This window comes from Sus scrofa, chromosome 13 (genome assembly GCF_054392235.1).
Source record: "Sus scrofa isolate SSC_HxYL_T2T_F1_AM1 chromosome 13, Sscrofa_HxYL_maternal_Yorkshire_Landrace_v2.0, whole genome shotgun sequence".
NCBI classification, from domain to species: domain Eukaryota; kingdom Metazoa; phylum Chordata; class Mammalia; order Artiodactyla; family Suidae; genus Sus; species Sus scrofa.
In genome coordinates, this window is record NC_139395.1 from 166,463,398 (window position 1) to 166,488,453 (window position 25,056).

Genomic DNA, 25,056 nt, shown 5'->3' on the forward strand with positions numbered 1-25,056 from the left:
GATTATAAGCTTAGCATTTAAACCACAGATGTGATTACTAAACACCTGAAGATTTTGGATATTTGGTGGGGGAAAAAAAGAATGGAAAGCCAATTATACTCAGGGTGGTATAAAGAAAGGATAATGAATTTTCAGATCATCCACTTGAACAGAACTCAGGAGCACTCAACAGTGCTCATTTAGACATCAGCTACAAACTACTCCTGTTCACCCTTTGCCCAGGACAGCCTACACATACTGACTGTCCTGATCATGGTTTCATTTTTCTGTCCTTATGTATTTATAGTCTCCAAGGTGAAGTTTTAATTACCAGTGATATGGCCATAGGTGAGAGAGAGGATGAAGTAAAGACCTAGATAATTCACAAGGCACATAGTCACCACCTGAACAAGATGTAGGAGACAGAATAAAAATAAATAACAAAAAAGGTCACTTTAAATTACTGGTTAATTTCCAATGTTCAAGTTGATTCCTTTTTTCCTGGTGACATAAAATGTATTTGCCCTCTATGCTAAAGGATGTGCAATTTTCAGTGCATATTCTCCAAAGTTTTGTTCCATATACATTAATAATAAATATAATTAAGTATCAACAATAATAAATATTTCTAACTAAACCCCTGGGACTGCATATAAGACTCAAAATTGATTTGCATTTATGCCCCCAAAGGGCAGAAAATTAGGGCTTCAAAATATGGTATGGCCAGCATTATATTATGCACTCAAGATATCACAGTAATAAATCAAGTGTTGGAGGGCAAAATGAAATGTATAGTTCATCTATCACTATGCCTTCTCATTCACCACACCCCTAAACACACATATCTTACCATGGAGCACAAATGTAGAGAGTGAATCCTAATGAGGTTCAACAGTTTGTCCTGCTGAAAACTGCTAATAGGTGGCAGGTCTGAGAGTAGCACCCAGGTCTCCTAATTCCTACCCACTTCGCTCTTTCTAGCCCCCTGCACATGCTATGAGACTTCCTTTTATATGAGGTAGGGTTTTCATTGTTTAAAAAACAAAATATTTAGAACAGTTTCACTTCAAGGAAAAAGCAATATGGTCTTAAATGCCCCTTTTAGATTCCTCTGATAGTTCATTGATCAAATCTGCGCAGAATGTATTTTTAAAATCTACAAGTGTGAATGTATGTCAATTTGGGGATGTTAATGCTGACAGCAGCACAACAGTTTTCTATTTTGTTTTGCCAGCAAAGTGCAGAAATGATACTCCACAGAGGTTGTGAATGTGAAATAACGAGTCAGAAAAGAGATGTACTGCTGGCAAAGCTTTCTGTAAAAGCAAAAAGACATAAAAGCAGACGTGCAGATCATGTGAACTATGCCCACTGAACAACAAAGTTCAGGTTTATAATGAACTCAAACTTGAATATTTTTGGCAAATATCTTTAAAACATGAGTATTTTTGATAAATGACTTAAGCCACGCATGCATTCTAGTTTTTTCTCCTTTAAGGAAAAATAGTACTTTTGGGAATCAAGAGACACAGACTTGTTCATTAAGTTACCCTTTCTGGCCATAAGCAAATCAAAGGGATTAAGTTAAAAGATGACCTCTAGGAGTTCCCGTCATGGCGCAGTGGTTAACGAATCCGACTGGGAACCATGGGGTTGCGGGTTCGATCCCTGGCCTTGCTCAGTGGGTTAAGGATCCAGCGTTGCCGTGAGCTGTGGTGTAGGTTGCAGACGTGGCTCGGATCCTGCGTTGCTGTGGCTCTGGCATAAGCTGGTTCTATGGCTCCGATTCGACCCCTAGCCTGGGAATCTCCATATGCCGCGGGAGTGGCCCAAGAAATGGCAAAAAAGAAAAAAAAAAAAAAAAAAAAGATGACGTCTAAGATCCTTTCTGGTTTTCAAATGAAGCAACTCCTCATTTAGCACTATAAAAATGTTCAGCTCTTTTAAAATACCTAAATGGAAGAGTTCTCTGGTGGCCTAATGGTTATGGACTTTGTGTTGTCACTGCCATGGCTTGAGTGACTGCTGTGGCTCAGGTTCAATCCCTTGCCCAGGAACTTCCGCACGCTGGGGCACAGCCAAAAAATAAAAAAATAAATCTATAGAAAAATGGGCAACAATGGGAAGAATGGAAGGATGGCCCTTTACCCACCATGAAATTAGCATTTACTTGAGGGTTAAATATTTAACAGGAATTAGATAAAGTCACAAGTAAATATGATTGTGGGAAATTTTGTAATAAAATCTGTACTTGGGACATTATACTCGTCAGTATGGGGCTTTTCTTTGGCTATCCACAGGTCTCAGGGACATTCCATTGGATCAATGTTCAAGGTACAAGGAGGAAGCTAAGGTCAAGAGCCACTTGTGCAGGGTGCCCACCCACATCCAGCCAAACAGAAGAGCCCTGTGCTACCCCGAGACTCCCCATAAGCCTCTGCCTGCAACATGAGCTGCAAAAGGGAGTATTTTTAGTTATAAGAACCTCTAATTTCTTGTTATTGTGGTTCAAAAGTTACAGATCCCCTTTTCGCAAATTAAACCCCACATGATCTTTAATAGGATCAAAAATCTGTCAGTTTTGATTTGAAAATTAAAAATAACCCAATTATGTAAAGTAGATAATTCACTGGGTTTTAGTTAGAGTCACGAAGTTGTGCAACCAATCTACGATCTAATTTTAGAGTGTGTTCATCGTCCCAAAGAAATCCTCTTCTTATTACCACTCTCCATTCCTCCCTCTCCTCCAAGGCCCTGGCAACTAATAATCTACTTTCTGTCCCTAGGACTTTGCTTATTTTAAGTCTTTCATTAAAATGGAACCATACAATATGTGGTCTTGGAGTTCCCATTGTGGCTCAGTGGGTTAGGAACCCAAACACGATGTCCATGAGAATGTGGGTTCGATCCCCAGCCCCCAGCCTCGATCAGTGAGTTAAGATCCTGTGTTGCGTGGATATGATATAGGCCAGCAGCTGCATCTCCCATTCAACCCCTAGCTAGGGAACTTCTATATGCCACGGTGTGGCTGGAAAAAGAAAAATAAAAACAAAAACTCAGCAATGTGTGGTTTTCTACATTTAGCATAAGGCTTTCAAGTTTCATCCTGTTACAGAATGAAGAGTTAACTTGATTATACTATGCTGTTGTAGTATGTTTTGAATTTTGATTTGATCAAATGTACCAGTCTTTTCTTTAGATTTCTGATTTTTGTCTTATTTAAGCAATCTTCCCCCTTCCTTGAGTTATAAATATATTCTCTAATAATTTGAAGTTTTGCTTATCATATTTAAATCATCTGCAGTTTATTTTGTATATGTCACGTAAAGATTTATTTCTTTTGCACTCTGGTCATCAATTGTTTAGCATTACTTATTGAATAGTGCACCAATTCTCCCTATTGTTTTGTAATGCCTCGTTTATCACACAATAAAGTCTCATGTATGTTAAAAAAAAAAAAAAAAACAATTATGACACTCAAGATGAATGCTGTTGGCTGGGCCTACGTAAATTATGCTTTTTTGTTTGGGGTTTTTTTGGCTATGCCCACGGGAACTTTTGGAATTTCCCTGGCCAGGGACTGAACCTGCACCACTGCAGTGACAATACAGGATCCTTAACCTGTTGCACCACAACGGGAACTCCAAGTTATGCCTTTTAAAACCTACAAAATTATGCTACTTCCAGCAGAGACTACCTGAAGCGATGCAATGAATTATTTTACCTTCTGTTGGGTGAATGGCATCCAAGAAGAATTGCTTGTTTGACCATTTATCCCCACTTCCTAAAAACAACGACAAAAAAGAAAAGTGAAATTATACCCCTAGCATAGACATATATACTATAAAAATAAGACAATATACAAAATGATTTAAATGAAAAGCATTCTCACACAAATGAAGCAGAATTTTACACAACCATTTAATTTCCAAAATTGCATTTTCCAACTAAAATAATTGGGCTATATAGGAAATGAGTAAACAAATTTGCCTTTTTAAAATATGTTGTATAATTACATGACTTTAATCAAGATAACATGAAGATTGGTTAAAAGCTAACGATAAAAGCTGATATTTTACCTAAAGAGTGACATTTCTCCCCTGGAAGCAGGGAAAAAAATAATAACATACAAAACAAAAACTAAGAGGCTGAAGTGGAGGTGAAAAAAAAAAAAAACGCAAATTAAGTAAAAGGTTACACACAGGAACACGCAGGCATGTATGTCTACACACAGAAGACAGCTGCATTTAAAGCCTCATTCCAGAAACACGGAAGGCTCCACATCTGGCCATGCACGTAGATGCAAACAGGCATCAGATGAGCAGGTTCATGGCAGTCACGACACCAACATGCAGGGGGATGCTAGAGAAAGCCTGACTTTCCAGACACGTGACTGTACTGAACCAGATGGGGAGATACATCTTCTGTGTGAAAGATGACTAGCAGCCTGAACTGTGTGAGAAGAGAGGAAACTTCAGATGAGCCCTGAGCCCTGAGCCCTGAAGAGGTTCAAGAGCCCATTGAGATCATAACAACTAGACAGATGCTCAGAGTAAAGGGAGGGCAGAGTGCGTAGGTCTCTAGTGCCCTCTGGAAATAACTGTTACATGACTGAAGGAGGTGGGAAGATTTTGACAAAGTATATAGATAGGAAAAAAAAAAAAGAGAGAGATAGGTTACAATGTAGGAGTGGAATCCTGCTTGACGAGAGAATCCTCAAGTATCGGAGGAAGTATAGAAACTGTGGGACTTTCAGATGAACACAAAACTGGTTAAGATTTTAGGAGGTAGGAAAGTGAGGTCCTGCTTTTAAGGCTGCCCAACATGAGAAAAACCAGAATAGACAAAAAATAAAGTGAAGAGCTTCAGAAGACTAAATTGCAAAGTGCACAACATAAAAAGGGGAAAAAAGGCAACTGTAGGATTCATATGGAACTCTGAAAATAGAGACGAACATGGGATTTGAGTAGGAATCCCAGTGAAGGAGATCTCTCTTGGCCATGAGCTGCAGAGTCTAGGAATGAGGAATGTGCCTGTGTCAGGAGCCGATGACACTGAAGCAAGCAAAGGGGAGGTGGAGGCAAAGGTGCTGCAGTGAAGCATCACTCAAAGACGAGCTCACGATGAAGGTGGCTGAGAAACCTTAATGGAGGACGGAAGGCACCAATACCTTTTTCCGGAACATTAGGCTTCTCCTTTTTGTGCTTATATTTGCTGACAATTTTGTGGAATAAGTTCTTTTTCTGAGACTGGAAAGGACCTACAGACAATATTAATATAAATATATTTAAAATTCACAAGTTTCATAAAAATACTGTGTGTTTCTAAACAATTAAACCCTCCCCCAACCTGAGAATGGAGTCAAAAGAAATGTCATCTTCCACTTTTCTCATCTGACTCGTGTTTAGTGCCCTTCCCTAGATTTACTGAAAAAACAGTGAGATTTCCTTAGAAATATATTGGGCAAAGCCTCCATTAGGGTGACACCCCCAGCAGAAACTGCAGAGTGTATGAGCAGAGACAGACTACAACCAATAACAGCAAAAGATATGTAGTCTGTAATAAAGAAAATATTTTACTTAAAGCTCCTAAATATCCCAAAGGAAATTCATCTCCCCTAAGAAACTGAGTTTCACAAGGACAGCCCTTAGAGGACAACTTTTAAGTCAGCCTGACAGCATCGGATAGCTTTCTAGCTTATTCTAAGAATATTCTAGGAAGAAAAAAGTGATTTAAAGGTAGAAAAATATGGAGTTCCCACTGTGCCACAGTGGGTTAAGGATCTGGCTTATCTCTGTGGTGGCGCCAGGTTTAACCCCAGGCCCAGAGCAGTGGGTTAAGGATCTGGCAGCTGGGGTGTAGGTCACAGCTGTGACTCAGATTCAATCCCTGGCCCAGAAACTTCCATATGATATGGGTGTGGCTGACAAAGAAAGAAAAAAAAAATTTGAAAAGTATTTGCCAAAACTTTTTTCCTAGGGGTGGTGGTGGTGTGGGGAGTGGTGAGACTGTATATGAGTTTCCTCAGATAAAAAAAAAGAGAATTGGGATTTTTCAGTCACCCACCAGAAACGCCAACAACAGCAATGACCTCCCAAGAGCAGGCTGCTTCCTATGCTTTGCTGATATTCTCATGTTAGACTGATAACTGTTATGTAATTTTGTTTCCTCACCTGTAAATGGCGATAATATCAGTGCCTAACTCACAGGGTTGGTGTGAGGATTTAAAAAGTTAGCAGCTCTCTAAGGTGGCCCTGCTGCATTTACTCACCTACCAGCATCTGCACCCACATGTCTGCTTTCCTCCCAGAGGCAAACTATCTCCTGTCTAAAGGATACAATTAAATGGCTTTTATATTCACAAATATTTGTAGCCACCATCAATTTTAGAACATATCTACCACCTCCAAAACAAAGCCCATATCCTTTAGCTCTCAGCTCTCCCCATATTTGTATTCTTACTCCCCCAGATGGCCCGGCTAAACCTCCATTACAACGTTGAATAGAAATGATGAGAGTGGATGTCCTTGTCTTACTCCCTATCTTGGCAAGAAAGCTCCCAATTTTTCACCATTAAGCATAATCGTAGTTGTGAGGTTTTTTTAGATGTACTTTATCAGGTCAAGGAAGTTCCCTTCTATTCTGATTTTGTTATCATGAAAGGGTGGTTCATTTTGTTAAATGCTTTTTCTACATCTATTGAGATGATCCTGTGGATTTTTCTTTGTTGTTGTTCTACTGATATGGTATATTATATCAACCAACCCACCCTTGCATTCTTGGAGTAAAATTCCAACTGGTCACAGTATATAATTCTTCTTATATGGATTCCGTTTGTTAGTATTTTTGTTGATGATTAGTTTTTCTTTCTTGTGATGTGTGTGTTTGTCTACTTTTGACCTTGGGGTAACGCTGGCCTCATAGAGTGAGTTGAGAAGTGTTCCCTCCTCTTCTATGAAAAACTGGTATTAATTCTTCTTTAAATGTCTGGAAAAAGTCAGCGGTGAAGCCATATGTTCCTGGGCTTCTTAGGAAAGGAGGCACTTTTTTATTGCTAAATTTAATCTTTAGACTAGTTATACATCTATTCTGACTATCTATTTTTCAGTCAGGTTTGGATAGTGTCTTTCTACTAACTGTCCATTTCATGTAGGTTATCTAACTTAATGGCATACAATTGTTCATTTATAATCCTTTCCATTTTTGTAAGATTGGTAATAATGGCCCCTATTTCATTTCTGATTCTAATAATTTGAGTCCTCTTTTTTTCTTGGTAAGTCTAGCTAAACGTTGCTTAAATTTGTTACTCTTTTCAAATAGTTTTTGCTTTAGGTTTTAATTATTTTCTCTACTGTTTTCCCATTTTTATTTAATTAATTTCATTAATTAATTCTCTAATCTTAATTACTTCCTTTTTTCTACTTCCTTTAGGTTCAGTTTGTTCTTCTAATAGTGTCTCAAGACAGGTTAGGTTATCGATTTGAGATCTTTCTTATTATATGTATTTATATAAACTTTCCTGTAAGCAATGCTCTAGCTGTATGCCATAAATTTTGGTATGCTGCATTTTCATTTTAACTCCAAGTATTTTCATATTTCCCTACTGATTTTTTCCTTGACTTGCTGGTTATTTATAGTACGTTGTTTAATTCCCATATATTTTTGAGTTTTCTAAATTCTTTTTCCTGCTGTTGATTTTTAATTTCATTCCACTATGGTCAAAAAAACGTAATTTGAATTATTTCAATCCTTTTAAATGTATTGGTTTGTTAAATGCAAACATTTAACAAACGCAGCATATAGTATGTTCTGGAGACTGTTCCATGTGCACTTGAGAAAGATGTATATTATGTTATTATTGAGTGGAGTGTTCCATATATGTCTGTTAGTTCTAGCTGATTTAAAGTATTCAGGCTTTTACCTCTCCTATTGATCTTTGGGCCTAGTTGTTCTATCAAATCTATTCTTTTTTCCATAGTACTGCCCACCTTCTTACAAATTATATATTTTTCCTATTGTTTAGGCTTATTTATTGTCTGGCACTCCCACTACAATAAAACCTCCATGGCAGCAGGGTTCTTTGTTTTCAAAGAATATATTCACAGATATATTCTACATGCCTAGAATGGTGCTTAACACATGACTGATTTTCAACAATACTGTTGCATGAACAAATAAATAAAGGTCTTAAAACACAGGAAGGCACAAATAAAGAGCTCGAGAAATGACAGTTATTGCTGTTATTACTGATAACATAAAGATGTGCAAGATTTTGATGACTATACAAGACATCCATCGTTCTAAATAACCAAAAGGAAATACTTCTGAATTGGGTGGTGGTGGTTTGAAATCAAGGAAAGAAAACACTTCTTGTTTTGTTCTGGGGGAGTTGCAGGGGGAAGTGAGCAGTAAAGGAAAGAAAATAAATTTAACAAATACAAAGAAAATCTATCATGTATACAAACTACATTAGTATCACAGGTATTCTCTACAGTCCATCTGCAGTCACTCATAGGTATTTCAGACAACCCAGGAAACTGCAGGCTTATGCACATGAATGACAGGCACATGGGTAATCACAGAAAACAGAAATAGAAGACAGCAGAAAAACAATTTTGAGACTTTTCAGAGCCATAAGGATCTCAGTGATTTACCCACAGGAAAACAATTTCATTAGAATAAGGTATTGGCTCATAGGGAGAATGGTTTCTGTATTCATCACTGTGTATGAGGACAATAGGATAAGGAAGTGGTTGACAGAAGCAAAATGATTTGATGTAAGGAAAGGGTTAAGAAAGAAGAAAAGAATATATATTTTCAGACCCAACCACACTCAGAGAAATTTAAAAAGTACAATTTAAGGACAAAGCTAAATACAGAGCTTGTCAATTTAAACATTAAAAAAAGAACATCCAGAGTGGTTTAGTACATAGAAGAGCTCCTGGAAAATTATATTTTTAAGCCTCCTTGCTGATAGCCATCCCCAAACTATAACTATAAAACATATCTAAGCCAATGACAACTTCAGGTAAAAGAGGAATTGAAAAACATGAAGGAGTAATGGATAAGGTATGATGGTATTTACTGAGAAGCAGTAATTTTAGAGTCAAGAAGTGAACAATTTGATTCCTGCCCACTACTAAGGAACATATGTTAGATATTTTGTCCAAGGAAAATAACGTAATAAAAATTAGTAATAAATAGCACATATAAGAAAATTTGCTACTACTTTCCTTAATTATTCTATTAACATAGAAATGTCCATGGAGGTAAAGAAAAGAAGGCAGGAAGTCTAAAGTGGAAGAATTTTAGAAGAAATCATTCAGAAAGCAAAGAACTGGCAGCTTTCACTAAACCATCATCTCAAGTTTCCATTCCCTCATCTTCCTTCCAAATCTCTTGAAAGACTGTTGCACCAGCTTCCTCTTCCTTATGTCAAAATCACCAGCTGTTGGCATGTAAACTAGCTTAGGAGTCGACTCCACTTATGACTCGGGGCACAATGGCCTGTGTTTGAAGGTATCAATCTCTTTTGCACCCCAACTTCACAGTGGGTAGAAAACAGCAGAGAGAAACCCCAATCTGGGAGGGTTAGAGGAGTTGCCACAGAGACATGAATAACGACTTTCCCAAAACACTAATGTTGTCCAAGGTTTGCTGAAAAATGCGCACATTTTGGCTGAGAAGTGTAGTCTCACTCGATTCATGTCAGTATTAGTATAACACGAGGAATTTTCAAGGTCAGCAGGTAAGGTGAATTAAGTGAACTGTGTTCTATAGAACAGTTGTAAGAAACAAGAGGTTGGTTGTGACGGCTGAATGTAGTTTTGTGGTTTTAAGCTATAAAAAGAGCAGAACTTTTATTCGAAGACTAGGTTGTCCTTTCTGTAATGGACACATAAGTAATGAATGAACAATGAAACAAAAAATTCCTTTGTAATAATATAGAGTAAAGTACTCCTGACTGCTGGGCATGTGGATCTGTGGACTGGAATAAATAAATTCAAGTAAACCAGGCACAAACAAGTTCACTGAAGGGGAAGAGTGATCTTACTGGGCTAGACATGCATGCCTTGTTAAAAACCTCAGGATTATATCAGGTATACCTTTAACGTCTGCAAATGTGCTGTCACCATACTCAAAAAAACGTTTGGGGGAGTTCCTGCTGTGGCTCAGCAGTAAGGAACCCGACTAGCATCGGATGTGGATTTGATCCCTGGACTCACCTAGTGGGTTAAGTATCTGGTGTTGCCCAGGGCCGTCATGCAGGTCACAAACACAGCTTGGATCCTGCTGTTGCTGTGGCCAGAGACTGCAGCTCCAATTCAACCTTTTGCCTGGGAACTTCCATATGGTGCACATGCGGAGAAAGAAAGAGAGAGAGAAAGGGAGAGAGAGGGAGAGAGAGAAAGGAAAGGAAGGAAGGAAGGAAGGAAAGAAGGAAGGAAGGAGGGAGGGAGGGAGGGAGGGAGAAAGAAAGAAAGAAAGAAAGAAAGAAAGAAAGAAAGAAAGAAAGAAAGAAAGAAAGAAAGAAAGAAAGAAAGAAAAAAGAAAAAGAAAGAGTTTGGTAGCAACGAAAACTCTTAAATAATTACAGGACAAAAGACAAGAGTTCTGCCCAATATGGAAGCTATCACTTCCTGAGAGTAAAGGATAGCCTAGCTATCATTACATCTTTGCTCTTGAACACCAAAAAGTATCCTCAGGTTGGTTCAATCCCAAACAGGGAATTCTGTGCTCAATCTTTAATTTTTGTAAAACCTGCTTCTTTTATTGCCACTGTGATTTTTAAAAATCTCAAATCCTTAACTATTTGAAATTTCAATCTTGCAATAAAAGTGTGAATAAGAAAAAAATGAGAAAGAGTATAGTGTGTTTGTTAATGGGCTAAAAAACGTGAAAAGATAAAGGCACGAGGGAGGAGAAACTAAGTCAAGGGTCAAGCTTGGGCATAATTTAAACACTCTAAATTGAACTCAATTAACTTTTCCCCCATGACCCTACTTTGCGTGAAAATAACTATTTTGCAGAGCACTCTGACTTCGGATACTTTTGTAAAAAGTGCTTCATACATTAACTATATATTTAATGTGTCAAAACAAATCTCTCAAGATGTTACAATTAAATTTAGTTATAATTTAAAGCTTCCATTTGAATATATACAAGTAACTGTGGCAGACAGACCAGAAAACACTATGGGGAATGGGCTGCTTCAGCTGACCTGCATTGTGAGTTAGATGGACTATAATTTCCTGGATCATTTGGTCCTGGAAGCAAAGAGAAATTCTATTCCTAAGTCATCTGTATCCTAAGCCTACTCAAACGTAGCCTGAGCTTCGTTGGAGGAATTATTTTTATCCCTTTTTACTATAGAGTTTCTGACAAGATCTACCTCATAGACATAAGGGACAGGGCAGAGATAGTGGCGGGGACAATGGGAAAGGGGAAGAGACCACTTGGAAATACAGATATAAATAAGACCACTGGAAAAATAAGCCCAGGCAGGTACTATGGTTCTGAGATATATAACTATATCAATGCATACATAATGATTTCTTCTAGATATTACATTTCAGAAAAATTCTACACATTTTATACCACCTGGAATAGCTAAATAAATAAATAAATAAACATACCTAGTATAAGGACAGGGGAAAAATGTAAAGAATGCTGAATAACAACTTAGAAGAAAATAAAATAGAGACAAGTGGTAAATTGTTGGAAGAGGAAAATGAGATTTCTTATGAACACATGCTCCTTTACTAATGAACTAATGATCTCACACCCAGTGTTTGCTTTGAACGATTCATTATGCAAAGATGCAAAGGGTCTAGAGTCTAAGAAAACAATCTCCTCTATCCTCTAAAGATCAGGCAATTACAGCACAGCTGGTATGATAATTTCATTAATAACTTGTAGGAGAGTACACTGGTGCTGCTAATGCCAAATTACAGTCAGTCACAAATACTATTTCTTTAGTTTGTTAAATAGAGAATATATTATTTTAATTTCTGCTTTATTTTCATTGCATTTTGCTCCATGAGTCAGGATGCAGAGCAAAATCTAAGGTCTTGACAGACTTCCTACCTATGTAATTACTGATATACTGTACAAGAACCATGAACTTTGTGTGGCTTGAGAGGTATAACAGAAGAGTTAAGATGATGTTGTATGAAGTATAATCTAAAGTTCCAAAAAGCTGTTTCACGTCGAAAGAAATACTGTTAATCTCAGCTGGGAGAAGAAAACATAGAACAGACAACCAAGACCCAAGAGAAGGTATCATGAAAACAGATCCTAACTTCAGGATTTTACAGCTTCACAAAAATAAAATCTATTGTTACAGTCCCTGATAGATAATTTGACCAGCTTCAGAGCTCTAAAACGAGTGTCTCCAACTGCAAGGAGTGGAGGAAGAGAGTACATCCTGTAATCAATCAAGTTCCATGTTATTGGCTTGTCAGGTATTTATCAGAAACTTTAAATCCTAGAATTATGAGGGCTGAAGCTACCTGGCATCTCCAGCTCTATGGTCTGCTCTGCCTATTCCTAAGCATCTCTAGGGCACAAGGACTGTCATTTCATTTGATAATCTATTACGGTACTCAGCTACCCACCTGTCAACAAGCCGCTTTCTTTCCTACCTATCTTGGAAGATCTCAGCACAACCTTACTTTATTTTCCCAGGTGAGCAAATGTGGTAATGCAACATTTCTTTTTTAGTTCTGTATTCGCTAGACTTGTTTTTATTAACCACAGCAGAAAACCGAGCTAATTCTAAAATCATCTTTACATTCCTCTGTGCCTTTTATCATGAAGGGGGCATTTTCTTCAGCCTTTCAGACCCATCCTGAGATAAAGATCTCAGAGCAACTTTCTTCAGTGTACAAAGACAAAGGGTTGGTCTTGAAGGAGAAAGGTTTAGGTTTCTTCAGACGTAATTTTCCCTAGACATAAAACTTATCTTTTCCCCCCAATCCATCAAATTATATATCCTCATTATTTATCTTTAGTCAGTATCCTTGATTGCTAGATATGTAAAGATATATAATTATCTACCTATCTATCTATGCAATAGACAGGTAGGTAGGTAGGTAGATAGATGTTTAGAACCTTAGCTCCTGCCCATAAATGTAATGGTGGTCCCAGGTGCTGAGACCACTGGGGATGTCCTCACACTCTTTAAAACCCCTCTAATGTTGCCCCTATTAAGTGCTGAGATTCATCAAAGTCATGGAGATAATTTTAAATGCTTCCTTGATACACACAGAGAAGATGATATTCTTGATAATGAATATGCTAAACACAGCATTTTTCCAAATTAAAAAAAACCTGGGAGCTCCTGTTGTGGCTCAGTGGTAATGAACCCGACTGGTATCCATGAGGTTGCAGGTTGGATCCTTGGCCTCCCTCAGTGGGTTGAGGATCTGGCATCACAACAAGCTGTGGTGTAGGTCGTAGACGCGGCTCAGATCTGGCATTGCTGTGGCTGTGGCGCAGGCTGTTAGCTGAAGCTTCAATCTGACCCCTAGCCTGGGAACTTCTATATGCCACAGATACAGCCTTAAATTAAAACAAACGAACAAACAAACAAAAAAACTGATAAAAATTATACCGCCAGAGTACTAGGGGGAGTTGGTCACACTGCCAGTAAAGAATAGAGTCGACTTATTAGGTAAATGGAAGGATTTCTGTTGCAGACACACAGGAACAGAAGAATTGGACTCAGCCAGCAGCTTCTTCTCAAGAAAAGCTCAACATTCCCAACCTGATTTCTGGAAAGCAGAAGGTTGAATAGGTATAATACTTTGAAAAAAGCTACACATTTAAGGGCAAATGTACAGGTTGAGGTGCCAAAGGATGGAGGCTTCAGAGACTTAGGAAGGAAAGATGGGAGAGAGAGGTTAAGGCAGGAACCAAGATAACCCTGGAAAGCAACCTCAAATTCCAACTTGCTACTGCTTCAAGTCTAAATCCAATTACACATCTAAAAGGTGCTGCCACAGCTTAGAAGAGGGTTCTGTTAGATTCTGACCACGTGCAGAAAGGTGCAGCACCCTTCTCACCTTTGCTGGTTTTAGTTGGTTCTGAGGACATGCTGCCTGTCTTTTTCTTTTTTCTTGGGACAGGTACACATTTCCGGTCAAATGTAACAGGACTATATTGAGGGAGGCTGTTGAATTTCTTTTCAAATTCTTCATCCAGCTTTGTTGAGCTAATAAAAGAGGGGAGGTGATAGAATCAATCAGCACATGATGTAAATATTTGACGTAAATATTTAAACAGAAAATGATAAATGATAAAAGATAGAGTTTAAGATATTCCATTTGAAAACAGGGTCCGTTAGAATTAGGGATAAATTCTGTGCAATGACAAAAAACATCTTTTTAGAAATACTTGAGAAGATTTACTAATAGTTTTCTTCATACACTCACAAGACAGGTTACATCATTGCCTTAGAAAAGCAGAAACACTATATAAAATAGTAAAATAGTAAAATATTTTTGAAGTGGAGAATCTGCAGTTCTCTCCATTGGTATGGGAATGTTTCACCAAGTTCAAAACAAAGCATATTCATTCCATCCAGGTAAGTATCTCATTCTAAAGATTCTCATATATGTGTGTGTTGTATGTGTTGTGTGCATGTGTGTCTCTCTCTCTCCATATATAGCAAGTCTTATTGATAGTATGGTATATTGGTAACTTTGTAAATTTAATTTCAAAAAATTTATTGACTGGTACTTGATTAAAACATATACCCACAAAGAAAATGCAAACGAATATTCTGAATATTAGAAAAAAATTCTGGACAGTTGACTAGGATGACGACAAAACACTCAATGAGAAAAGTAAAGCCAGTTTTCAAAGAACACACTGGCAGAGTGGCAACATCACTTTAATCCAAGCCACAAATGATTTCAGGAATGCCACCAGCAAAGTTGGGAAATCCTTGGGCTGCTTTTGACTGTCTCCTAGTCGTCCCATGCCACCACCCACCCCCGCCCTGACAGCAATGGCAGTCTGCCTGCTGGATGCTAGGCAGACTGCTGGCTTTCACTTATAGTGAGACCTATTAACTAAGATGCAATCCACACAGATGGGAGAAGCTGCAGGAGAACTTCTGTGCTTGACAGATGGAAAATGGAAGGCATGCTGGGAAGAGAGCCCCTTTAAGTAACGACCTTCCAGAAGCTAACATGTCAAGCTGCTACCTGAGGGATGTACATGAGCTGTGTGTCCACCTAAGACTGTTCCAGTGTTGGAGAAAGAAATGGGATCAGAGATAAGACAGGCAGATGACTGTAAGAATGGCCAACAGAAAAAAGGCCCACTATTGGAGTTCCCATCATGGCACAGCGGAAACGAATCCGACTAGGAACCATAAGCTTGTGGGTTCGACCCCTGGCCTGGCTCAGTGGGTTGAAGATCTGACGTTGCTGTGAGCTGTGGTGTAGGTCACAGATGCAGCTCAGATCTGGTGTTGCTGTGACTGTGGTGTAGGCTGGCAGCTGTAGCTCTGATTGGATCCCTAGCCTGGGAACCTCCATATGCTGCGGGTGCAGCCCTAAAAGGACAAAAGCCAAAAAAAAAAAAAAAAAAGAAAAAAGAAAGAAAGAAAGAAAAAGGCCCACTATCAAGTTCTAACAAAGCAGTGAAGGGTAGTGGGTGGCGATGATATTCTTCCTTTAACAACGTTTTCTCGTTAACAGTTAACAAATATTTATCCTGTTGGAAAATCAGATACTACTGACACTAATCAGTTGCTATCAGAAAGCTATCTATAATAAAGTCATAAATTTTTCAGTGCTGTGGAAAAGCCAAAGAAAAATACAAAAATGAGAGATGTAATTCCTAAGGTCCCTTGGGACTTTTCCCCCCTTTTTTCAACTAGAATAATCCACCTGTGTTTTTCTTGGAGGAGCCTAAAAAAGTAGAACTGCCAATACGGAGTGAATTTTTCTTGGCTACAGTTAACAGGTAGCACATTTTCTGCGATAAAAGGGTTTAAAATGTTCATTTAGAAATCTCAGAGAAGATTGACAGGTACTGGCACTTTTCACTGCTCATGTACTGTGTTGTCATGTTCCAGACAAAGCACTCCCAGACAATCTGATTCCAACAGGCCAGTGTATAAAGGAAGGAGGAGAGGAAAGAGTGTTACTGTTGATTTGGCTTGTAGAAAACCACACCCCCAGGGAAATACACATGGCTTCCTTAAAAATGACTAAAACAAATAGAAACACCCCACAACCCAATCTCTTTTTAGGAACAGATTTTCAAAACATTGTTTCACTTTTCTTGTTTGTCAAAAAAGACTGGTGAAAACATCTTTCTCACAGCTTCAGCAATTTCTAATGGGAGCCTCAGAGAATCTTCTGCTAGGGAGCCTTCCTTTCTGCTTTATTCCCCTGGGACTTCATACTGTCTGCAAGAAGGGCTCCTCCCCTCTCAGCTTGTGCCCCACAGCGCACAGGAAGTTCCAGAAGATTGAGAGCACTGGTTCTGATGCTTAACGGTCACTTTTCAAAGGAGATTCTGCAAACACTTTTATGTTGGACAATGACAAATATAAGGATTTTCATGTCATTGTTTAAGCATAATGTAAGCACAACTAAGTTGAACTACTATGGACTTTAAAAATATTAGAAACAATATACGTACAATTATAAATACATCATCTCAATATAAATAGTATTGAGAAATCATCATGAGAAATAATTTCCACCCTTACATGTGTGACGAGGGCCTTAAGATTAACCAGACTTTTTTGTTTGTTTTGCTTTTTAGGGCTGCACCCTTGGCATATAGAAATTCCCAGGATAGGGGTCGAATCAGAGCTACAGGTGCTGGCATATAGCACAGCCACAGCAACATAGGATCTGAGCCTCATCTGTGACCTACACTGCCGAATGGCAATGCCGGATCCTTAACCCACTGAGTGAGGCCACGGATCGAACCTGCATCCTCATGGATACTAGTCAGGTTCATTACTGCTGAGCCACAATGGGAACTCCAAGATGAACTAGACTTTAAAGCACTGTAATGTCCAGTAAGAGAAATGAAAATATTTATGAATAAACCAAGTGTATAATACAATGCATAAAACTTGCATACCTTTAAACACTTATAAAAAATGGAAAATATATTAAAATGTATTTATTTCTACTCAATGTATATATTTCAAATTAGACTAATGAGAAACCTCAAAGGGATTTCAAAACAGTACAATTAAATAAATAGATGCTTCCTTCACTAATAGAAAGCACTGGATCTCCTAACAAAATGGTTTATGTTAAGATTGGTATTAAACAGTCTATTTTATATAATAAAACTGAAATAATCTTTAATGATTTTATCTTGATGTATGCTATTTCTTGATACTCCCTTTCAATAGATAATTCATTGCTAAATATTCTCTGAACCAAGAGAATACTCAGTCTAATATTTTTTATTTTGGATCAATAGAATATAGCTTAAACAACAACAAAAAAAAGCAGAAATGTAATTTTACCTTGTTTTCAATTGTCATTATTTTATAAACATGTACATAATCTTTAGAATTATTAAATGAAGCATATACCATATATAAAATTAGCAAAATTTTAACATACTTACATCCATCGTAAACTTCAGATGGGAAATGCATCCTGGCACTATTAAGGATAGACAATGTCACACCACTAATATGAGATGAACCTCACAAATTCAGGCCCAAGTCTCAAATCTATACATTTTGTACTATCCTTAAAACATGAATGACACTATCACTCACACCGTGTTGACAGCAGGAACCATGTGACACACCTGACTTGTATTCCTTCATGTGCTTACTGAGACTGCAGCAAGCGCTGACTGGATACTCAAGAGAATAAGTAGCTAGCGATCTGTTTACCTTGAAAATACCACCACATTTGGGGTCTGTGCAGGGTGGCCGACTGCTCACTGGCACTTACCCAAGGAGAGAGTCTTCCTTTGGCTTTGTCTTCTTGAACTTCTTACTTCCACTGGTCCCAATCTGGTTGAACGTCCAACTTTCCTCATTCCAACACCCTTCGTGATCAGAAGAGTTTCCTTTTCCTGAGCTTCGTTTCCCTAAGGAAATTCAAAAGAAAGGGTAGGCTTGGGATATCGGAACGGAAGAGAAATCATCACATGCATGACGCTCTTGGTAACAACGTCAGAGTCCTCAGAGGGATTTGTGATAGACCACTTTTAATAACAGCACATGCAAAAATATAACTTGCAGATTTCAGATCCACAGTCCCATCATAACTCAACAGGTGCTACGTGACTCATGAGAGACTAACTACTACTAGCTTTTCCATTAGACAATCAGCCTAAGGTGTGGAAGCCCTTTGCTGGTGGGCACCATTAATTCTAATTTCTCTAAGACTTACTGGAATGCCATCACTGAGAACTATGTACTCCCAAGAATCTTCATACAGGACTTTTTAGTCCTATTTTCATACATCTCTATGGCTGGAATTTAGCTTGGCAAGGGGTAGCTGGACACCGTATTTCAAAACAGATAAATTTGTATGAAATAGTCAGGGAATAAAAGCATATACCTTAACTGATTTCTAGATACCATTAAGTTTTAAAGAGCTCTTCACTTCAATTACAGGTTTGATGGGCTAGATAAGTTATTTGCTTCTAGAGCCCACAGGTCAAAATTCTGCTAAACATATCTGCTTGATTCAGAATACTACTTCTGTCAATTTAAAAAACCAGCATAAGAGCTCTAAACATGCAGTATCGATCTTTCAAAATAAAAAGCCAGCCCCACGCCAGTTTAAAAAAAAAAAAAAAGATCTGAATATCTTTGAATGCTTACATGCTGAGAACCTATGTACAGAATGAATACAAACTCTCCTCAATGGTGCTAAAAGCATAGAGGTAAAATGACAAATGTATATAACCTATAAACCATAAAGAACTACACAAATGAGAACTATTATCCTGATATTATTTTGTTCTTGATTTCGGTTCTTTTCAATAGGTCTAAAGGAGAAATTCTGCTAGGCTTCCATGTTCTTTTCGGATGGGGAGACGTCACTCACCTCTGTCAACATTAGCTCGCAGAGAGGTGAGCATGCCCTCAGACACCAGGGTTTTATAAAGAGCACCTTTGCAAGACCTCTCGGATTTCCGGAAGCCACAAGTCTCTATTTTTCTGTGACAGTCACTGTCCTCAGGCTTGGCCTGTCCAGGTAGGCTGGGTGGTAGCGCATCCTCCGTGGGGGTCAACGGTTCTGCTTTTATACCCTCTGGCACCTCCCCAGGAATGTTCTTGCTGGCAGAAATACTGAGAAAATCTGGAGGTCTCGACTCTTTGGTGGTGTCCGAGGATTTCTCCTTTGACATTTTCTTCTCTCTGGATTTCACTTTTTTCTTTGGTGGCTTGGCATCCAAAATGCTTCCCTTGCCACTGGAGGATGTGCGGACCTTCTTGCGAGGGGTTTCTCCAAGCTTCTCGATGCCCCAGTCTCCCTTTGCAACAGCTTCAATGGTGTATATGACACTCTCAATGTCAGACTCTGAGGACTGCCTCTTTTTACAAGTCTTCTTGGGTGTGGATTTATCATTTCCATGTCGATCCATTTTGCTTTTTTTCTTCTTCTTTTTCAGCTTTTCTGGCTTGTTAAGTGTGGTGGGATCCTCAATGATCATAATTCCATGAGGATGGCACAAGTGATCTTTTCTACTGGGAACATCACTTATTATTATCTTGCTACTGGCAGAGTAAGAAAAGTCAGGGAAGTGACTACATTTTTGATCTTCCTCTAATTCTTCCTTTTTAATATCTTTGGGATCTTCCATTTTTATTCCCATTATATCATCCATTCGCAGCTCCTCAAAATTTCTTAATTCTTTAGAATCTCTTCCATTTTCCTTGGCTGATTTTTCAACATCTGCTTCTTTCTGTAACCTGGCCTCATCTGGTTTCTCCATCTTTATTTCTCTTTCTTCTTTTCCCTTCTCCAATTCTTTAATTCTTCCACCATCTGCTTCTTTTGCTTTTATTAGTTTTGATTCCTCCATTTTCACCCCCTCTGATGCCAGGCACATCTAAACAGTTAAAACAAATATGAGAGAACAATCAAAAATACCATTATTCCCTACTAAAAATCAGATTAAATTTTTAAAGTACAACCTCTAAAAAAAATAACCAAACCAAACTTCAAACTTTACAATGACAAGTCCACTTATGCCAAACTAACTTAAGTCATTCAAATTAATAAAAGGCTTCAGAAATACATTCATTCAACTCTGTACTTAAATTCTCATTTTCCAGCTTCTAAGGAAGCTTTGCCTACGAAAACAAGATTTGGTAAAATAAGCATGGGATCTAGATAGAGTCCAAAGACCTGAGTCTGAGTCTTAATTTTGCTACTTGCTACCTTAGCACCTAGGAGTCATTTTGTTCCTTACTTCTGTCGCCTTTGTAAAATAAAAATGATGATTAACAGTTGTCTCAGAGGATTCTGTGAGGTCTAAGTGAGATGATGTACTTATGGCAGGACTTAGAAAATCATCCCAAAACTCTATTCAGATTTTTAGCTTTACTTTTTTCCTGGGAAAATGAGGGAAATAGCAACAACTTCTATCTACCCACTTAAAATTAATTGGTAACATTAAACAACTACAGAGGGTTTTGGTTAGCGAATAAAACATCATAGGTCCACAAATGCTGTTAGATAACTTGAAGATCACAAAAGCTCTGAAAAATAATTGATGGTTTGTTGCTATTATTCTTATTAATTCATTTGAGGGCAAACTCGATCTGATTAGAACTTACTTGGCTGCAAGTTCTGACCAGAATTATTATGAAACTGCTTAATGTGTTACTTTATTTCATTTAATGTGACTACTCATATTTTGCTATCAAATCTTCATGAATTTGAATATGCACTGGGGAGGTTAATGGCATACTCTAAGATACATGTATTTTCTCATTTTCCCTAACACCTGAAAAATTTTGAATGCCAAAACTCCTTTGGCAGCAATTTGGTTAAGTTTTTAAATTTCTAAAATTTCACATATAGGGTATTAAAGGAGAAATTTGCCATCTTCTTCTCCAGCGTCCAGGTATTTTGAAACTGCAATCTAAAGCTATTGTCTAGAAGAGGAAATTACAGCTCACTGTAAAATTCATTTTCAGTACCTGTGTTTTCATTAATAAACACTCCCTGTAAAGCCCCCAAGTGCCAGGACCACTGCAGGAGACTAAAGATACATAAAATAAATAAAGTCTGTCCCATGTTGTCCCGACAGTTCCACACCCCGCCCCCTCCCCATTCCCTTTGAGGAATTCATCAGGAGTGACAAGGCTGATTAGGCCAAGGGCAGCACAGGAATTCTAGGACGTTACTCATTTTATCTACTTTGCATTGTCAATTTAGAGGAAAAACACTATTAGGGCTTCCTGAGCCCTCAAATCAAGCACATGAGTAAGCAACTGCTCTGCTTTAAAAGAAAAATCACCATTTTTAGAATGGCAAGTTGTCAGAGATAATTAACAAGCGTAAAATTCATTTTTTCACCCTTTTCAGGGCTGCGCCTGTGGTATATGGAAGTTCCCAGGGTAGGGGTTGAATCAGAGCTGCAGCTGCCAGCCTACGTCAAAGCCACAGCAACAGGGGATCCGAGCGGCACCTGCGACCTATGTCTTAGTTTGCAGCAACACCAGATCCTTAACCCTCTGAGCCAGGCCAGGGATTGAACCCATATCCTCACAGACACTAGTCAGGTTCTTAACCTGCTGAGCCACAATGGCAACTCCCGAAAATTCATTTTTAAGTGGATAATACGTTGAATTAAACATCAGATGCTATTTTACCTCATTTTCCCCCCTAGTACTTTCAAATCTTTCCATGAGAATTACATTATGATTAGTAAGTCTGGGAAGAACTGGAAAAGGGGTGGGGGGAGAGGGAGACAGTGAAAGAGTTTGTGTTTTGTTGTTGTTGTTTTTTAAAGGAACATGACAAGAGTATCCAGCCCTTCAGATCATGAATTGGGAAGATCTGAACTATCACAAATTCACAACAGAGCTGTCCCTTTCAGGAAATCATATAAGTTAACTTATAGACCTCAGCAAGCAGTTATAAGGACTGAGAACTTCCCTTTATAAAACCTAACCAGACAAGAGATCAAAGCCAAATATTATCTTAATTCCAAAACACTGATATATTTCATCTTCTCTTCATGCTTTACTCTCAGGGGAATTTGGTGTTTTTATACCAATTTTGAAATAATTTTTATTTTCATTTCTTAATTATTCTGGTCCTTCATAAACATAACTCTCCCATGTGGAGAGAGTGACTATGCTAGTTCTGGAAGGAAGGCTAGAAAAGCATCTTGAAGGTAAATTTTATAGTTTTCAACTACTATCACTCTGGTGGCCTTTAATAAGTCACTTCAGGGACCTTTGGCCACCCAGGCACTGGTTTTTACAGTGGGATGCCAACAGTTTGCATTTGCACAGGTTCATCTTAGCAAAGCCAATAACACTTTGCAAACTCTATTCTCAGCTTCAATATATTTCAAAACAATTCTCCTCATCACCCCTGATAGGATTCTACAGCTAGGAACGAAATGGAACAAATGCAGACACTCACTCTGGGGACATATTTGGGGAAATGGCATAATATTTCTTGGGAAGGTAATTACACTGAACACTAGTCATGCTTTACTTCCTTGATTCAGGCTCTTAAAGGTTTTTTTCACAAATAGAGCATGTTAATTCTAAATTATAAGAAAAACAATTACATTGCTGGAAGAGAAACTATAAAAATAAAACAAATAACTACAAATCACAAATCTATCTAACCAAAACCCAAAAACACACAAATCAGACTCTCAGAGTTGAATGTCATTCTAGAGGTGATCTAATAATTTAGCATTCTTCCCAAAGTAGAAATTCATTTTTCTCCAAAATCCCTGAGAGTGAGTTACCCAACTTTTTGCACAAAGACAGTGACCATATTAAAAGGAAGTTCGGTTTGAAATTTTTAAAATACTGAATAAAAATCTGCAACCCTTTCAGTTTTGGTTATTCTCTGAAGCCACTTAGATTAATCCATTTTTCTCTTGACAGACTCAAATCCTAGAAGATAGACTTTATGTTTCTTTGAGTGTCTTCTCTTGGTGTAACTCATCATCGCATGTAAAGGCTTCTTGACCTTTCAAAAGTTGGGTCCCCCTCATCTACATGTGGTATGGGGTCCTAAAGTGAGAAACTGGACTTTACTGAAATAAGCTGGGCTCATGTGCAAGCACCATACTTGCTCACCTAAGGCTACACAGTGAGCCATGCAGTTTATACTTGAACCCACATGAGGATATAAAGGCTGAGAAATGGTTAATAGTACATCCTCTGCTGAGCTGCTGTGAGGCCAAAGTGAACAAATGTGTGCAAATAAAGCTTGTAAATGACATAAGCGTAATAAATTCTGGAAAACACCGATGCTTCAATTTAGTAATATCTTTCTTAGATTAAGTTCCTAGTCTTCTCGTAATACTCTAGATAAAAAGTGGAACTATTTGCCAGTTGATAGGGCCACTAATCTTCTAATGGAACCAAAGATGAACTTCCCCGCCCTCGACTGTTTTTAAAAAACAGGCCAAACTTCTGGCTTGTATTTGGCTTATGGTCAATTAAAATCCTAGATTTCATTATCCACCTACTATGCTGTGAAGCTTGGTTTTTCCCATTCTTTATTGTTCTGTTTTTTGTACCTGGACACAAAATTTTTCATTTTTCCTTGCAATGTGTATCCTTTCAACAAGTGAATTAAATTACCTTCTAGCTTTGTGTTATAGACACATTTGATAAATTTGCTTTTTATGTCTCTGTCCAAATCTTTGGTAATAATGTTGAATGGGACATGGCCAAGGACAGAGCCTTCTGGCAAACCTCTAGAGCCCTTTCATCGGGTTGATTTGAACATTAATAAACTTAAGCAATCTAAGAGTGTTTAATAATTGTCTATATTCCCCCCTCCATTTTGTTTACAGGACATCATAAGATTATCAGTCAAAAGTCTGGCTGAAATCTGGATACAGAATACAAACAGCATTCTCTTAGTCTATTTTATAAGCATTCAAAATAGAAAATGAGAATGGCTTGTACACCAGTCACAGTTTAATTAGGCAAAGAGAAACAACTTATAGCGTATCTAGCCAAGGGAATTTAATGCAGGGAATAAGTTGATTACACAGGTCATGAAGAATGAGGATAGCCAAACAGGAGATGGTTAGGTAGCCCAAGGATTGGCAACAGCAGGAAGCCAAAGTGAGAGGAATAGTGTTACAAAGCCCAGGGGCCAGGTCCCCAGTGGAAGACAGGCCCATGGTGGTCAGTGTGGGGGGAGCTGGATACATGGAAGAGATGCTGCCTTTGCTTTACCCCCACCAGGGCTTACCCCTTCTCTGTTCACCCCAGACTCTCTCTTTCTCCCATCCCCTAATCTCCCACCAGTGTCTCTCACTGGCTGGACTCAGCCGGAAATCAGGGGACCCAGGAACCCAGGAAAGGCAGTCTGCAGCCACTTGGGGTATTAGCCAACACACAGGGCAAACTGATTCTGGGGAAGGAAGCATAAAGATATGACTTCTGTGGGGGAGACTTCAATAATTTCCAGCTTTCATCTTCTTTTCTATGATTTTAAACATTATTAGAAATAACTTTTAAATGTTTCCAGGAATTAACAGTCTAGGATATTGTACATGACATAAACAGAGCCTGGGAGCACCTACAGATATAGTAACTCTTAGAAAATGCCATCACTCTTAGATGTGAGCAAATTTTATATTGAGATGCAGTTTCAACAGGCAGGGATTCTACAGCCAGACTGTACAGGACAATAGACTGGCTCTGCCACCAATTAGCTCATTTTCTCTAAACCTTTCTATGCCTCAGTTTCCCAGTCCATAAAATGTGGATGTTAACATAGTATTTGCCTCAGGAATACTGAGGTTCAATGAACTGCACATGCATCATCCTTAAAACAGCATCTAGCACAGAGCAAGAATAATGTATTGTGACAACTAGTCCTTTGGGGTATTATGTGA

At 38.3% G+C, this 25,056-nt stretch overlaps 1 protein-coding gene across 45 annotated transcripts in view; it reads right to left on the minus strand.

The window, feature by feature from the left end:
* BBX (BBX high mobility group box domain containing) overlaps positions 1-25,056 on the minus strand; it is a 285,641-nt gene that overhangs the window by 17,332 nt on the left and 243,253 nt on the right. For 33 of the 45 annotated variants that reach the window (XM_021070479.2, XM_021070477.2, XM_084991461.1 and 30 more), the window contains 5 exons: positions 19,041-20,049; positions 17,934-18,072; positions 14,046-14,194; positions 5,150-5,239; positions 3,704-3,763 (listed from right to left, as the gene is read on the minus strand). In XM_021070479.2, coding sequence (XP_020926138.2) covers positions 3,704-3,763; positions 5,150-5,239; positions 14,046-14,194; positions 17,934-18,072; positions 19,041-20,049 — 1,447 coding nt within the window. The remainder of the gene's footprint in view (positions 1-3,703; positions 3,764-5,149; positions 5,240-14,045; positions 14,195-17,933; positions 18,073-19,040; positions 20,050-25,056) is intronic. The other 12 variants (XM_084991463.1, XM_021070484.2, XM_021070482.2 and 9 more) reach the window with 1 other exon arrangement.